The sequence below is a fragment of the Mastigoproctus giganteus genome, chromosome 12 (assembly GCF_048544385.1).
Source record: "Mastigoproctus giganteus isolate SK-2022 chromosome 12, ASM4854438v1, whole genome shotgun sequence".
Classification (NCBI taxonomy): domain Eukaryota; kingdom Metazoa; phylum Arthropoda; class Arachnida; order Uropygi; family Thelyphonidae; genus Mastigoproctus; species Mastigoproctus giganteus.
This window is the reverse complement of record NC_143586.1, coordinates 104,247,969-104,263,892: the sequence shown is the minus strand read 5'-3', so window position 1 is coordinate 104,263,892 and position 15,924 is coordinate 104,247,969. Positions and strand designations below refer to the sequence as shown.

The following is a 15,924-nucleotide window of genomic DNA, read 5'->3' as shown; positions in this document are numbered from 1 at the left end:
CAGCACAATGCTTGAACCTCTTAAACCACCCATTTCTTGCCACTAACTTGGGTTGGGGTTTGCAGTACTTATCCTTAATACCTTTATAAATACTTGTTGCTTTTTCTTGAATGGTCATTAGACTCAGGGACACTCTCTTCTGAATCTGATTTTCCTTCCATATTATTAACAGCTGTTCCATCTTCGATATAGAACCTGAACTCTAGTGTCATCACTGTTGAACTTAAGTGTGTTGATCCTTTGACATGTTGCACTGTCCTTTAAAATAGTATTCACTATTGAAGCAGTGAGACCTAATTCTCTTGCATTAGATGACAAACTTTGTCCTCTTTCGTACTTAATCATTTTCATCTTCATTTCTAAATCAATTTTGTTTCGTTTCCTGGCACTACCACCACTTGCACTTTCATTGGTTGCTTTCCCTTTATCATTGTAATATGTAAATAGGAATGAAGAGAAGTTTCTGAAAATTTGTTTTTTATATGATTGAAGATTTCAGTGAAGGGAACACATTTCACCATAATAACTTAAAAACTCACACAATTGCAGTTATTGGTATTATTGCAAATGTAATCGTTGAGTTTTCTACCCGTTTATAATTAAATGCACTAACAGAAAAGCCCAATAAACTGGAAAGTTAAAATTGTTTTTATTGTTTTATGGTCGTGACATCCAGAAACGTGCTTTAGAAAAAATATCACAAAGCCGTTCAAAATTAATTCTTGTAATGGAATATATGATAACAATGAAAGAGTAGTGCAATTTCCATTATAAATATGACCTTTTAGAGAGATAAATTAGTAATATAGCAAATTTTCAACTTCCCAGGACTTGGAATGAATTACAAAAAAAAAAAAAAAAAACCAGTGTGTTATTGGATTTACATTACGATATGTTCACAACACCTCCATTTATTTCTACGGGATGTAAAATACGTTTCCACAATTTTTTTAAGTTTGCACTGGCTGGCAAAAACTTACATAAAGTCAAAATTCTGTAAGCCGAGTATTACATAAGTCAGGGAGTTCCTGTAGTATGTACTGTGTATTACATGGTATTCCATGCAATACTCGGTACATACTGCTTTGTTTAACAGAGGTCTTCAGTTAATCGTCTACTATGTTCTTTTATTACAGAGAATGTACAATATTATTCTCTTTCTTCATTGCCTATTTTTTGTAATGAAGGTCAGGAATTACCTAACTTTGAAAAATATCTGGAAATAACAAAAATTTTTTGTTGAGTATATCTACAGCAGAAGATGGTAATGGTGTATTGTAATACACCATTACCATCTTCTGCTGTTGTTGAAAGACTTTTTCTCCTTTGCCATCATGACCAATTTGCCTAAACCATATAAATTTATTGATGAAATTTTTGAGAAAAGGATTGTGCTGAAGGTGAATTTATAATGTGGATTAGACGTATCAATGTACTTGTTATTGATGTACAAAAAAGAAAAAAAAATAAATAAAATATGAAGGCAGTATCATCAGTCAGGTAGGTTGGCTGTCAAAGCTGTAAAAATAAATAAAACAAAATTTTTAAAAAAATGCATTTCCTCAAATTGTACTAGGCATATATTTTTTTTTCCTTTTTTAATTTGCACTTGTCGTGACCAGTAAACAATTATTTTTAATAATACCATAAATAAAACTTTTCGTAAGCTATGAATAAAAAAAATTGTTTGAATAAAGATTAAGTTAATAATTTATTCTTCTTAACAGAATAAATTTTGCCCAACACTGGATTGCAGCAGTATTTTTACAGCCAAAGATACCTTGAAGCAAATCACTTGTAGCTTATTTTATTATTTTACTCAAATCACAAAACAGAAGTTCTCTACTATTATTTCAAATCAGATACAAGGGAGGGGGAATTTTCCTTCTATCCTCTTCCTTTTGCTTACTTAACCCCTCCACACACACACACACACACACACATACTTTTAAAATACTACAGTGGACTGTGCCTGGGCCATATAAATATGCCCTTTAAAATGTTTCGCTTCCCCTTTGAGGGTGGTATAAGCAAAAAGCCCCCATGAAGCTTTGGGTATTTATCTCCCTTTATACTTCCAATTATATGTCATGCATGGATTTAGTGTCAAAGCTTGCTTTGATCCTAAATCCATGAATTAGAGAAGATAAAAAAATAAATAAATAAAAAATAAAAAAAAAATGACTCTTTCCCCTTCTATCTTGTCTTTCCTTCCTAAATACATTATGCATACCATAGTATTATAATGTTGTTGTTTGTTTGTTTGTTTCTTATTTGGTTTTTAGGAGCATTAGAAGAATAAGTGACAAACTTTGTCTAAGTCCCATGGGGTATCTTGATTACCAAGTTTCACCTCGAAATATGTAACTGTATAGTTTTTATTATGCTTCTTGATTAGACCGGGGTTCGAGCCCGTGACCATCAAAATACAGGGAATGACGTTTTCAATAAAGAAATTAAATTCAGAAAAATTTGTCAGGCAGCCACATATCTATTACAATACATTGTACTGTATGTATACTCAAATCCCTTTGTACTGTGATATCTTTTTCTTCTTTCTCTCTGCTCTGGCAGGCCAGCTGGATCAGTTAACAGTGACTTGATGTGTGCATATGCCTGTGCATTGCCGAGAATAGGCAGCAGTTTATAAAGCATCATCATCCTCATTCATTTCATCATTAAATCAGGAGAGATTCAATTAATAATAATAATTCATAATTCAATAACCTTGCTGGTGATTTATTAAATTATCATCTAAAGAATGGTCTGGCATGACAATTTCGGCATATCTAAATAGACACAATGTTCACCGCTTTATTAAAAGTTTTGAGAGAATTTACCCTCACCCCTAATTAGATTTGACAGTAACACACACACACACACACACACACACACACAGAGAGAGAGAGAGAGAGAGAGAGAGAGAGAGCGAGCGAGCGTGCGCATGTGCATGGGAGTGTTAGCTCTGTAGGATTATAATTAAGAACACTAAAGGAAGATTGGATTAAAAGATCAGTATACAAATTTTTGTTTTTCCTTAATTTGTTTAAATCTTTTGTAAATTAAATTTCTGTAAATTTATAAATTTAATTTTGGTAATTTGTGTATTCTAGTGATTTCCAGAAAAATTTTGCAAATTTAATTCTCACCCTTTCTAAAACTAATTATACTAAGTTACAATCTTTTCGACATCATGTAAACTTAAATCTTTAAGTTCGGTAGTAGATAAAATTTTGGTAACTGCTTTATTACTTTAATATTTTGTCGATTTAAATTCTGTAATATTTGTTTAATTCTTTCCTCAATAATGGTTGTTACAAGATTCAAATAGAAACAGCCACGGGTGATTACCATTCGAGTCAAGGGTTCATCACTTGCATAGCCTGTGACGTGTATTCAAATGTCAATTTAGTTGTTGATCTCAGCTCAATTGGTGATGCTTTTCTTTGTTCCCAATATAAGGAGTATACCAATCTCAAATTAAAACCTGATTATTAGTTGAACTTGAATCACTAAAAGAAACTCAATTATCTACTGACCTGCCAGGCGATGCACCCCTGATTCAGGCCCCCAGAACAGCAGTCAACTGCTCTTCTCTAATTCATGAAGATTTAGTGTATTGGAGTCCAGTACTTGTGTATTGGACTTGGTGCACCCAGACTATGATGCAATCAAAAACTATACCTGTAACAAATTGTCTATGTTCATTTGTGTAGCCAGCGAACTCTAAACTAGTGCTCAATGGGAACTCAAACATTCGAATTCCAAGATTAAATATGTATCTGCTCAAACTTGTAATCAACAATGACTAGGGCTGAAGTGGAGGGTATATGCCGTATACCCCTCTGGATTTTTTTTTAGGTGAATGGCATATACCTTATGGTTTTCGAAAGACTAGAAAAAACAAATATTATATATTTACTGAAAATTAAAAAAATAAATTTATTAGAAAAATTTCTTAGGCAATACTTATAGTTTATGCGATTTCTATTCGACCGAAGTGAATTCAATTAATAAGCTTGTTATTTGGTTTTTAGGAGCATTAGCAACTAAGGCCATATTGCTCTGGGGATATGTGGTGGTAATTCCCTGACCTTTCCGCATCCTCTGTATTTGGTGGTCATGGGCTCGAACCCCGGTCTAATCAAGTAGCGTGTGCTATGCACTGTTGCTCCTGCCCACCTGGCTACGGAGGCGCCTTCAGTTAATAAGCCTGCCTGATATGCATAGTATATTCTCTGCTTTTCGTAACATTCATAGAGTATACCTTTTTGCTAATTTTACACACTGACAATGACCATCGTAATCTTCTTCTGTTATATTACATGCTTAATAGTCCTATATGCTTAATATTAAAAAAAGTAAGCCTCTCAGCCATTTAAAAGTAAGCATTTAGAACTTTGTTTTTAAAGTGAGACAGCTGGATTGGGTACTTTGTAGTAAAGTACACGTTCCATACAATGCACATTTTATATATACTATTGTACTGATTTTTTAATAAAAACATTTTTTTAAATGAAATGATGCCTTATATACTTTTTATAGCAATTATTACATGTAATAAATACTATACAGGAATACCTCGCATAGCATGGTTAATTCGTGCCAAAAAAATACCACGCTATGCGAAACTGCACTGATTGAGGTATTATTAGTATGTATTTTAATGTAATGCGTTCCAACAATTTGATTATATGGGTCGAGTTGCAAAGATATATAGGTGTTTGTTTACTATAAATTGATGCACACGAAATTCTTGCAAAAAAGAAACTAAAATGATAAAAATAAAAAATACTAGTAAATACAGTACAAATGATTTTTATTGCAGTATGTATATACAAGTAAAGTATGTACTGTATTTTTATTTTGAAAAATAACTGATCAGCTTAGTTTGCACAGTTTTTTCTTCTTTTTATCTGCATACATCTCTTTATAACATTGAATGTCATTTTGCAACGCCTGCCTTACTTTCATACCTCGTTCAATGTTTGGATCTAGAAGAACACTCGCGCCATTACATTTCTTCTTTCCACTCATATTTGCATATAAAGGTCTAACGTTTTTAAAAAATAATCTTTAATAAAAATACACAGCGAAAAATATTTGTACAGCTTACGCACAATCAACGACCTCACCACTCGGAATCTATTGTTTACTAATTTATCAAAACTAGCAGAGTTCGTATATAATGGGAGTTGCGACAACAGTCAGCATGGTCTTGAATCCATAACGCATTGGCCTGCATGCTGGCATTATAATACATACATACATAACAAATGTATTGTTAACACAGTTAATTTTTTTTCAATTTGTAAACCACACTATAGCGAAACCCGCGCTATGTGAGGTATTCCTGTACAGTAATAAATGAATCCCAGACCATATAAAATTTGGTCATGGAAGATGGGTTTCTATTATTTGAGGGCCTACTGCATATATTAGAAGAATCTAGGAATGTTTAAGCTCAAAATAAGAAAAACCTAAGTGTGTGTGTGTGTGTGTGTGTGTGTGAGAGAGAGAGAGAGAGAGAGAGAGAGAGAGAGAGAGAGAGAGAAAAACATTTGATGGATGAAAAAATTTCCTGGTTGATGTGGCTTAGCAGGAAATAAATAAAACAGTGTGTTGCAAACTACAAACAAAATGTGTGATGGTAGTTAATATAAATTAACTACCAGCTGGGATCGCAGAACAGTACAGACGGTGGATTTTTGGCTGCTGTAAAGGGATAAGTATTTTTTAATTTTTAACGTATTCTTCGTTATTTAACATAGTACATTGTGTTTTACGGTAATATTAAATAGGTTTAGTAGTGTTCGTTAGCTTCTTATTTTGAATTTGACCAGTGATTTTGGAATTTATGACTCCCGGTGTTGGCCCCAATATTGTTGAACTAGCCGTCATATTGCAGTCAATAAGAAATAGCTTAACATATATATATCTCAAACTGATAGCGAAGGTATAAAGTAAAACTAGATAACATAATACGAAGCACTGTATTTGTTAGCTTATTATAGTATTATCAATTAATCAAAAATATTAATCTTATTAAATTTCATGGTTAATTAAATTGTATTTAAATGGAAATTTAAATGGAAATCATGACACAGACTAGAGCTGTGAAGCAAAGATCACAGACTAGCGAGAGTGCTGTGGCTCGGGGGAGAAACGAAGGGGGCGATTCTCCACGCGTCACAATCTCAAAAAATGTGCGAAATGTGAAATGTTTGCTGACTTTTCTAAAACAGGACATGATCTAGCCAAGGAGGATGCCTTTGTGTGTGTGCTAGGTGTCTGGAGTGTCAAGAAATTAGGCGCAAAATCAGTGTTCTGATGGGCATCTATGAGAGCTTGAAGTGTAGGGTAAATGCCCTCGAAGAAATTAATATGAGGGGCCCATCAGGCTCTCAGCTACCTAGCTCAACGACAGAGCTCACTCCTGTGCATCAGGCAACACAGAGGCAATCTCCAAGGCAGAATGCGCTGGTCCCAAAGGAACTAGTTACTGTTGGTGACTATTGTCAGGGAGATGGAGAATATACTATGCAAGAAGGATAGGTGGAACATGATAAGGATATGTCTGTCAGGGGCAAAAGTTGATGACATTGTAGAGCAGATATCATCTTTTCAGGGCACAAAAGTTGATATTGTTGTATACGTTGGAACTAATAACATTAAGAGTAAGAGATCTGCAGATTTACTCACCAAGTACAGGTAAATGTTGAAAAAAAAGTGGCGAGTTAGGGTTAAATGTGAAAGTGTCTGCAATTCGGCCCTGGAGAGATTGTGCAAGGCCCAAGGGTAGAATTTTTTTCAGCCTGGTCTGTGCTTGTTGACAGGAGAGACTGCTTCTACAGGGATGGGATACACTTAATTAGAAAAGGTACAAGAATATTTGCTGATGCTATCAAGGCAGTGTTAGGTGGGTCAGAAAACTGTTAGCGTGGGGGGGATACACAGACTAAAACGTTAATAGTGGCCGCAGGCAGAGGCAAAAGTGATTCTTGAACTGCTTCTATTAAAATGGGCAGCAGACAGGAAAGCAAGGTAATGGAGATTTCCAGGACTGCTGGGAGTCATAGTGGAACAAGAAAATACATGGGCTGTGTTAGGGTGGCTAGGAGCAGGAACAGGTGCCTGTATACTTGCATGTACACCAATGCTAAGAGTATAGTTAATAAATTTGATGAGTTTGAAGTGCTAGTCAAGACATCAAAGGCAGATATTGTTGGGATATCAGAGAAGTGGTGTCACAAAGATATAGGCAGTGCAGAGTTGGAATTTGGGGAGTACAATGTGTATAGGAAGGATAGACGGGATAGGAAGAGAGGAGGGGGTTATGCTGTTAGTTAAGAAACACATAAAATCTAAGGAAGTGCATCCGATTGATGCTGGTGGACAGTGCAGTGTTGAGTCTGTTTGGTGTGAAATAAGCACTTGGAAAGGAAAAATGAGAGTAGGTGTGTGCGTGTGTTATAGTCCTAAAGAATCTGATGAGTATAATGAGCAATTCTGCAGAGAAATAGTGGGCCAGTAAATCAGAATGTGTTATAATGGGAGATTTTAACTTTCCAGATGGCGCCTCCATAGCCAGGTGGGAAGGAGCAGCAGTGCGTAGCACACGCTTCTTGATTAGACCGGGGTTCGAGCCCATCACCATCAAATACGGAGGATGCGGAAAGGTCAGGGAATGACCACCGCATATCCCGGAGCAATATTGCCTTAGTTGCTAATGCTCCTAAAAAAACCAAATAACAAATAATAACTTTCCAGATATTGACTGGAACTTGTGGGTTGGTCACTCGCACACTAGCAAGACTTTTGTGGATTTATTGGATGACTGTTTTCTACAGCAAATTGTTCGAGAGGCAACCAGAGGGAGTAATACTCTTGATCTAATTATCAGTAGTGATTCTTCCTGCAGTAAGAATCTGCAGATAAAAGAACCACTGGGTGACGATGATCACAATGTATTGATGTGGGAATTATTTAAAGATGTAACTACCACAAGGCTAAAGGGAGGGGCTTTTGCTTTCGTAAAATTGACTACAGAGGTCTCGGGCAGTTTTTAAATTCTGTACAATGGGATCAACTGATGATGTTACCAACAGTGAATTCTAAATGGGAAGCCTTCAGTGACCTAATTTTGGAGGCTACTAGGCTTTTCATTCCAACTAAGAAATACTGTTTAAGGTTTAGGCCTAAATGGATGTCAGATGAATTAATGAGGGTAGTGGTAGAGAAGAACAATGTATGGGATGCATATAAAGTATGGGGCGACTCAGAAGCCTATGGCAGGTATAAACTAGTCTGTAATCAAGTCACAAAGAAGGTTAGGCAGATTATGAGAAATCTTTGGCAAAGGATGCAAAGAAAAACAGCAAGGACTTCTTTATGTAAACTCTAGAAGGAACGGGATGAATCAGATTGAACCACTTAACATAGATGTGTTGACTATTGATGATCATGCTGAGGTAACTGATAAACTGAATGAGTATTTTGCATCTGCATTCACACATGAGGAGTTATTCAATGAGGGGAGTGCTAGAAGTTTATCAAACGCTAACAGGGAGCTAAGTGATTTTGTAATAACTGACAGCAAAGTGGAGGAGAAATTGTTGAAGTTAAACATAAGGAAGGCACCTGGTGTGGACGGTATCTATCCAGTTATATTAAAGGAAGTAAGTAAGCCCTTGGCCATAATTATGAGAGCTTCCCTGGACTGGAGGTGTGCAAATGTATCGCCAATTCACAAAGGAAGTTCAAAGAGTGACACAAATAATTATAGACCTGTTAGTTTAACTTCTGTTCCTGGGAAAATACTGGCATCACTGGTTAAAGAGGTGATACAGGATCATCTAGACAAGACTGCAGTAATAGTTCGGACACAGCATGGGTTTTTTTTAAGGGGAAGTCTTGTATGACCAATTTGATTGGATACTATGAATTCTTTTCTTTTATTTCTTTTGGCCTAGGGACGCATTGAAAAAATTGCTGAGACACTAAGGGTGCTGAGAAAGTTTGGGGACCTCTGGCATAAAATGTTTATTAAAGTAAAATAATATTATTAAATAAATTAATAATAATAATTAATTAGAATTAGTAGAGGCATATGATGCAAGAAAGCAAGCTTATACAGCATCAGCCAAAAAAAAAAAAAAAACCTTCCCGTATCTTCCACCCATTCACTTCAGAAGTTTATCTAGTTCTACCTTGAACTTATTTAAGCTGCCAACTTCCACAATGACAGATGGAAAGCTTGTTCTAGCAATCAACCACCTGCTGGCTAAAGGCATATTTCTGCACAATTCTACAACTGTCTTTCCTCGATGTGAATTTATGGCCCCCTCAAGTGCATGATCTGAGCAAGAGGAAGAATCTCATCAGCATTGAGCTTGCTCAAACCATTCAAGGCCTTATACACCTCAATCAGATCACCTTGGAGGTGCCTTGTCTCCTGACACTGCAATTTGCAGAACTTAAGCGTTTCTTGGTAAGAGAAACCCTTTGTTCCACTCACCGATCTTTGTTGCCTTCCTGTGTACTCATTCCAGCAGCTCAACATCCTTCCTAAAATGAGGCCTCAAGACCTGTATGCAGTACTCAAGGTGTGACCTAACCATTTCCTTATACAAAGGGATAATCACCTCTTTATCCATGCTAGCAAAATTCCTGTATATCATTGACAAGACACCATGAGCTACTCTTGCTGGCTGTCTGCACAATTAACCCAGATCTTTTTGATTCTCCTCTTCCCTGAGTTTAGTACTGCAAAGTTGGTATATTACTCTGTGGTTATTGCTACCCAAATGCCATACTTTGCATTTGTCAATGTTAAACTTCATTTGCCACCTGTTAATTAATCGAGAATAAAAATTTCCAAAAAACTTATATGTTTGCAGGAGCTCAAAAAGTCTACAACTTCACACTTATAGTCTCGTTCCAAAAAACCAAAATTAAATATATATATAAATGTTAATATATAATGATTAATCCATATTATTAAATAAATTAAATAGCAATTGCTTAGAGATGCAGTGTATATAATCAACTATTTATTATATCAATAAGCCTGGGATAAAGTTAAAGCAAGTGTTCATTTTGTAGTGGTTTCCCTGCATTACAAATTACATGCTTACGGTATTCATAATATCCTTTGATTAAATGATACAAACACTTATAAAAATATTTTGAATAACGTACATTACCAATTCTTAGTCTGAACACAATTTTTATATTTTATAACATTGGGAATGTGATCCTCCCTTTATTTGTAAAGGGATGAGGGTTAGTATTTGCTTTGAATTCTCTTGAGAATGTTGTGAACAGTGGTGTGTTCTCAAGAGACTGTTGGTCACCAACCCGTGTCATCAGCAAGGATACCCAAGTCATAAAAAAAAGTCTTGAATTCAAAAGCAGGAAAGGAATTTCACTAATAATATAGTTTATTAAAAGATGATTAATTAAACAGTTATTTAAATAGTATATACTTGTGAAGATTCAAGATCTTAGTGTTAATTTATTTTATATGAATTGAGTTTTATAATTAAATCTTTAATGATGATGGTTTAATTTAGGAGCAATTACAATTTTTTAGTTATTTATTTATTTATTTATTTTTTCTATTTCAGTTTGGAAGAGTTCCCCATAAATGGACAGTAGAAATTGAATAAATGTAGTGATTTATAAGTGATATATGAAATTGCTGACCAATATTACCATTCCTCTTTGTACAGCTTCTGCATTTGTTTTATATCACCTTAGTAAAACTGTCACAAGAATCTCAACTAGTTTTAGATATATTGCCATTCCTTGCACAATTGTGCTATGTTTACAAATTGCAGTTTGGCAAAATGGAAAATTCTTAAGATTACATGTTACAGGAAATGTTTATCTTTCAGTAGCCCTTTAAATGGCTATACTTTTCTGCATATAAAAGTATATATGCATTAAATCATTTGAGTAATTTTCTTAACAGTAAAGTAGCCTTAACACCAAGGGACACACACACACACACGTCAGATATGATTTTGTGAAAAGATGATTTTAGTGATATTACAAAGTTAATAAATTAATAATGAAGTCACTGCATTTATAACTAGTGTTATAAATAGCATTGAAATTTCTTCTTTTAACACATTTTGGTGTATGTCACTGTTTGTTCTTAAAACAGATATTAAAATTATTTATTTATTAGAAAGTGATAGATGAAGTTTTGCACCAAGTGAGAAAAAATTTGGTATGATTAAGAAATTTTATGTAATATCAAAGAAACTCCTTCAGGAAGAAATTGGAAAGGCGTAGAAAAAAATTCATTAATCCTATGTTTATTTTGTACTGAAGTTGATTTAAAATATTAATTATGTATACTAATTCATTCAAATAGCAGTACATCAAAAATTAAGTTTTTTCATTTAAGAGTAATAATTGGAAGATATTTTTAATATTTAGTAGTCACCAGTTATTAAAGAAGTACCTTATTTTTTTTATCAAACAAAGTTTCACATACATCCATGTGAAATATGAAAATATATGGTTTTGTTCAAAATTTTATTATATCAAATATGTAAGATTTTGTTGAGTTCAAAACATGGCAAATTTTGTAGAGTTCAGGTATGCCTTATTTCAGGACTGAGCAGATTTTCTTGTAATTGGAGATCAGCAGGCCACTTATTTTGGTTCCCAATCTTATTGCTGGATCTCCAATGCTGTGATCTGCTGTTAAGAAACTTATTAACTTGATATTGATGCGAACTATCATTAAGGTTTCTGTATGGTATGTATAACTATGATCTTAAATTTACATTTGACTAACCACTTGATACTTTTAAGAGTAATTAATGCAGCAAGCAATTTAACTCAGTGTTGTAATTTATTGTCTTTGTGTTATATAGAGAGGCAACTAAAATAGGCTTTAATTTACAATGCATAAAGTAATAAAACCACTAATAATTTTAATTGTGGAGGAACTGTATCTTCAAGAAGAGAATGATACATATATTCTAGAGAATATGGAAATTGCAATAGAGCATTGTGATATTTTATTAATGCCACATTGAATTTTGAGTGCCTTGTATTTGGATACCTTACCTGTTTATAGCTCTGATCATAGTTCTCAACTTTCAGTAGATCACCTTGTAATTCCTAATGATTAAAATTTATTGCCATTATTAATTTCATGGTTTGTTAAGTATTTATGCCATTGGCAGGAAACATAATAATCATCTTCTCCAAAAGTTTAGAATTATTTTTAATTTGTATTGAAAACAAAGTATATAAGCAAATAATAGTTAATTCTATTCTGAATTATAAATAAGTATTGGTATTAATATTACTTATATAAGCAACAAAATAATAGTTAGATGGGTATATGAGTTTGTTGCTATTATGTTATCCTATCTACCTTTCATTCTGAAGAAAGTTTGTTTTTAGTATTAGTAGTGGCAAATGATGCAAGAAAGCAAGCTTATAGAGCATCAGCCAAAAAATAAAATAATTAAAAAAAATTATTTTTAATAATGTAATTAGTAAGTTATGGTTTTGATCTTATTGTTAAATGTCTCTAAGACTGTTTGTTTATGGTATAATGGTAGTAGTAATAATATTTTACTCATATTTATTGAATGGTCTTGACTATACAGAATTAAATGCATTTTCAATATGGTAATATTATTGTAATGTCCTGTCTTTAATCTTATTCATATAAATCTATCAGAAATTTTGCCAAGAACTGAGAAAACAAAAATTGATTGAGTGATCTGATTAAGTAATTAAATTCATGAATGTGTGTGAGGGAGATATTACATTAAAAAAGTAGCCGACCGGGCTAGCCGAGTGGGTAAAGTACCTGCCCGGCAACCCAAAGGTCGCGGGTTCGATTCCCGCCTCGGGCTTGGATCAAAGTACTGCAAAAACCTTGGGAGGTGCAATATGGCCACAGAAGCCGATGCGCCAACAACTACCAAATCAAAAAAAAAAAAAAAAAAATTAAAAAAGTGGACACAATTTGCAACTCTGAGTCTCAGAAGTATATTATATTCAATAAGTCTAAATGTTTAAAATGATACAAATTATAATTCATTCCTGATATGGATTAAGTCAAGAAACTGAGTCCATCCCAAATAAATTCCATAAGAAACAAAATAGAATAATAGTAAGATGACATAAGCTGAATTCAATAGGAATTAAGGGCCATTGTCAACAAGTGTAGTTTGTAAAAAAAGTATAGTTGGTGTGCTTGAGGAAAGTTTTTCAGACTATAAGATCAGTGAAAATTGTCAGAAATACAGAGCACAATTCTCAAATTTTTCATTAGTTAGTTGCAGTTTTCCAATGAACATAAAGTTCCCCAAAGCACAGTGGTTTGTAATAAATGCTTGCATGCATTTCATGAACTTTCGCAAACTATAATAATTGAACTTGCTGGTACTAATTTTCAGTGTTTATTACTGGTAGGAATTATGATTTATGGATAATTATTTCATATGCTGAATTAATCTCAGTAAGTTTTTTTTTTTTTTTTAGTTTGATACAGGCTGCAAAGGTATGGGATTGTAAATAGATATGTTAATACTGGTTTTGTGGCTGACCATAGTCATGGGGTAGCTTGTTTGTTGCATGTACAAAGTTCAAACCAAAGGTAAAACCAAAAGTTCAAACCACTTGGTATATAACTTAGTGAACAACTTGCACCTTTATATAAAATATAAAGGCATAAGTACAAAGTTTTAAAGCACTTATTATAACTGTTATTTGTGTGTACTCTGTTCTTCAAAATAGATACCCATCACTGAACGTTTGCACTAGTATTCAACCCAGTGCCGAATTCCAATTTTTGGTGTCAGTGTTATTTCATGTGTGTCATCAAATAATCCATGGTTATTGTTCTTCATTGAGTTGAACAAATGTAAGTCATGTGGTGCCTAATCCAGGCTATAGGGATGGCTGCATTGTAAAATCTGTTATTTTATACAGAATGCTTAATATGAACTAACTGCCATAGCAGTTTGCTTAACTGAAATGTTTTCAGAATTGGGAAATGCACAATTTTAGTAATATTGTGTGGCCTTTGTGCACATTCACTGAATTCACCACATCTGTTTTAGTTTAAAAAGTTACTCTTTGTTTTATATTCTTTGGAATATATTTGGGTGGCCAAGAACTTCTGGCACATGTTATATAACCTGGTGAACCCCAGCTATTTTATACTTAAGTGAGTTCTAGTTTTTAGTGCTCATTGTTAGTTATAAAGAAATTTGTTAGTTTTATGATATTTTTCATATATTATATATTGTTTACAGTTACAAACTGTTTGTAACCTTTGCCATAATACAGGTAGCCCTCTATTTACAATAGGGATACATTCTTTGAAACCATGACTTAAATCAGCTATTTTTACTTTGAAATATGTAATTGGTATAAACAGAGGTTGCATTTCTCTAGGATTCTGTTCATCCATAATTTGATATATTGTTGATTTTATTTTCTCTATTACTACTCAACATCTGTGCCTGGTGAGTAGTAATAGAGAGATGCGAATGGTAAAATATCATCCCTGTGTTCAAATGATCCTGACAGTCCATCCGTGAAATTTTTGCTATGGACAATTATAGTTGTACCATGGTTTGTGCCCGTATTTAGCTAGCTTAAGGTGGTGGTAATAGTAGTAGTAAGAACTGAGCATGGAATAGTCCATAGCACCATAGTCCATTAGCTGTAATAGTGAAATTGTGTTTGGTGGCAAAAACACAACCCATATATTAGCAACTACATCCTCTTGGTTAACTGGATATCCAGATGCATTATTCACAATGAGAGTGCAGCTTTGTTATCCAAAATTTTTCTTTGCACAAAATTCCATTGAGAAATATGAAACTATCCAGTCCTGAAATTAAATCACTTGCTATCCTGGCTGTCATCTTTAATCCACACTTTTAATAGTTTTTCCATATTGTTTATCATCCACTCCCTTCCTTTTATATTTCTGGCAGAACTTCCTAGTGTCACACTGACATATTCTTGAATTTTGTCAGCATTCATATTTGGTATCATGTGATTTTACGATTTGTATACTGTTACTGACACAATGTGAAATTAATAAAGAGCCTCTCACAATTCTCTGCATTTAGCACCACCCAGCAGCACAAAAACCAACATCCTCTGTCATACCATGCTGAGCAAAACAATTCAGGCAAATCCTTTGATTTTTGTAATGTCATTTTGATGGAAATTTGTAACATGTAGAAAACTGTTGTAAAATATTAGTGCCATAGTGGAACTAATAAACAGCAGTACTGTAAATAGAGAACTACCTTCTTGTGCAGGTGATTTTCATATGCTGATTTATTGTAGGATTTTCTCTTACAGAATATATGTATGTATAAAAATAATTGGTTTCTATGATTTAAAGAATATAAACTTGTTTAGAATTTTAATAGTTTTCAAATTATAATTGAAATTGCCATTGTACAATTATTTAAATGTACAATTCAAATTGTATGTTCAAATAATTTTGAATGTATTTTCTAAGTTCCTCAAAAAAAAAAATAAAAAAAAAATTTTTTTGTCATATACTCATGACCCAGATATATATCTTGTTTGATTGCCAAAATCTTTTGTGGCTTTGCCAAATTTCTTATATTGAACTACAAAAGGTCACATATGCAATTTATTACAGATCCCTTGCTTACAAGAATACTCATGTGTATAAAAATAACTAGTTCCTATAAAGCACATTTTTTTGTAAAGTTTGCAAATTATATTCTGAAATTGCCAACATATTTAAAATCAGTGAGTATATATGCATTAACTGAGTCTTATTTATTGATATTTTGTTATGTATACAAATATGCTATTTACAATTGCCAAAATGTTTTTTAGTTATTGCTGTAATGCTTAATATTAAGATTGTAACATTATGAAATAAAC

At 33.4% G+C, this 15,924-nt stretch overlaps 1 protein-coding gene across 2 annotated transcripts in view; it reads left to right on the top strand.

Moving 5' to 3' along the window:
- Nucleotides 1-11,079, top strand: part of Bcat (Branched chain amino acid transaminase) — a 209,644-nt gene extending 198,565 nt beyond the window's left edge. For both annotated transcript variants that reach the window (XM_090386842.1, XM_090386841.1), the window contains one exon: nt 10,629-11,079. In XM_090386842.1, coding sequence (XP_090242968.1) covers nt 10,629-10,670 — 42 coding nt within the window. In that variant the 3' untranslated portion in view covers nt 10,671-11,079. The remainder of the gene's footprint in view (nt 1-10,628) is intronic.
- The last annotated feature ends 4,845 nt before the right edge of the window (nt 11,080-15,924 follow it).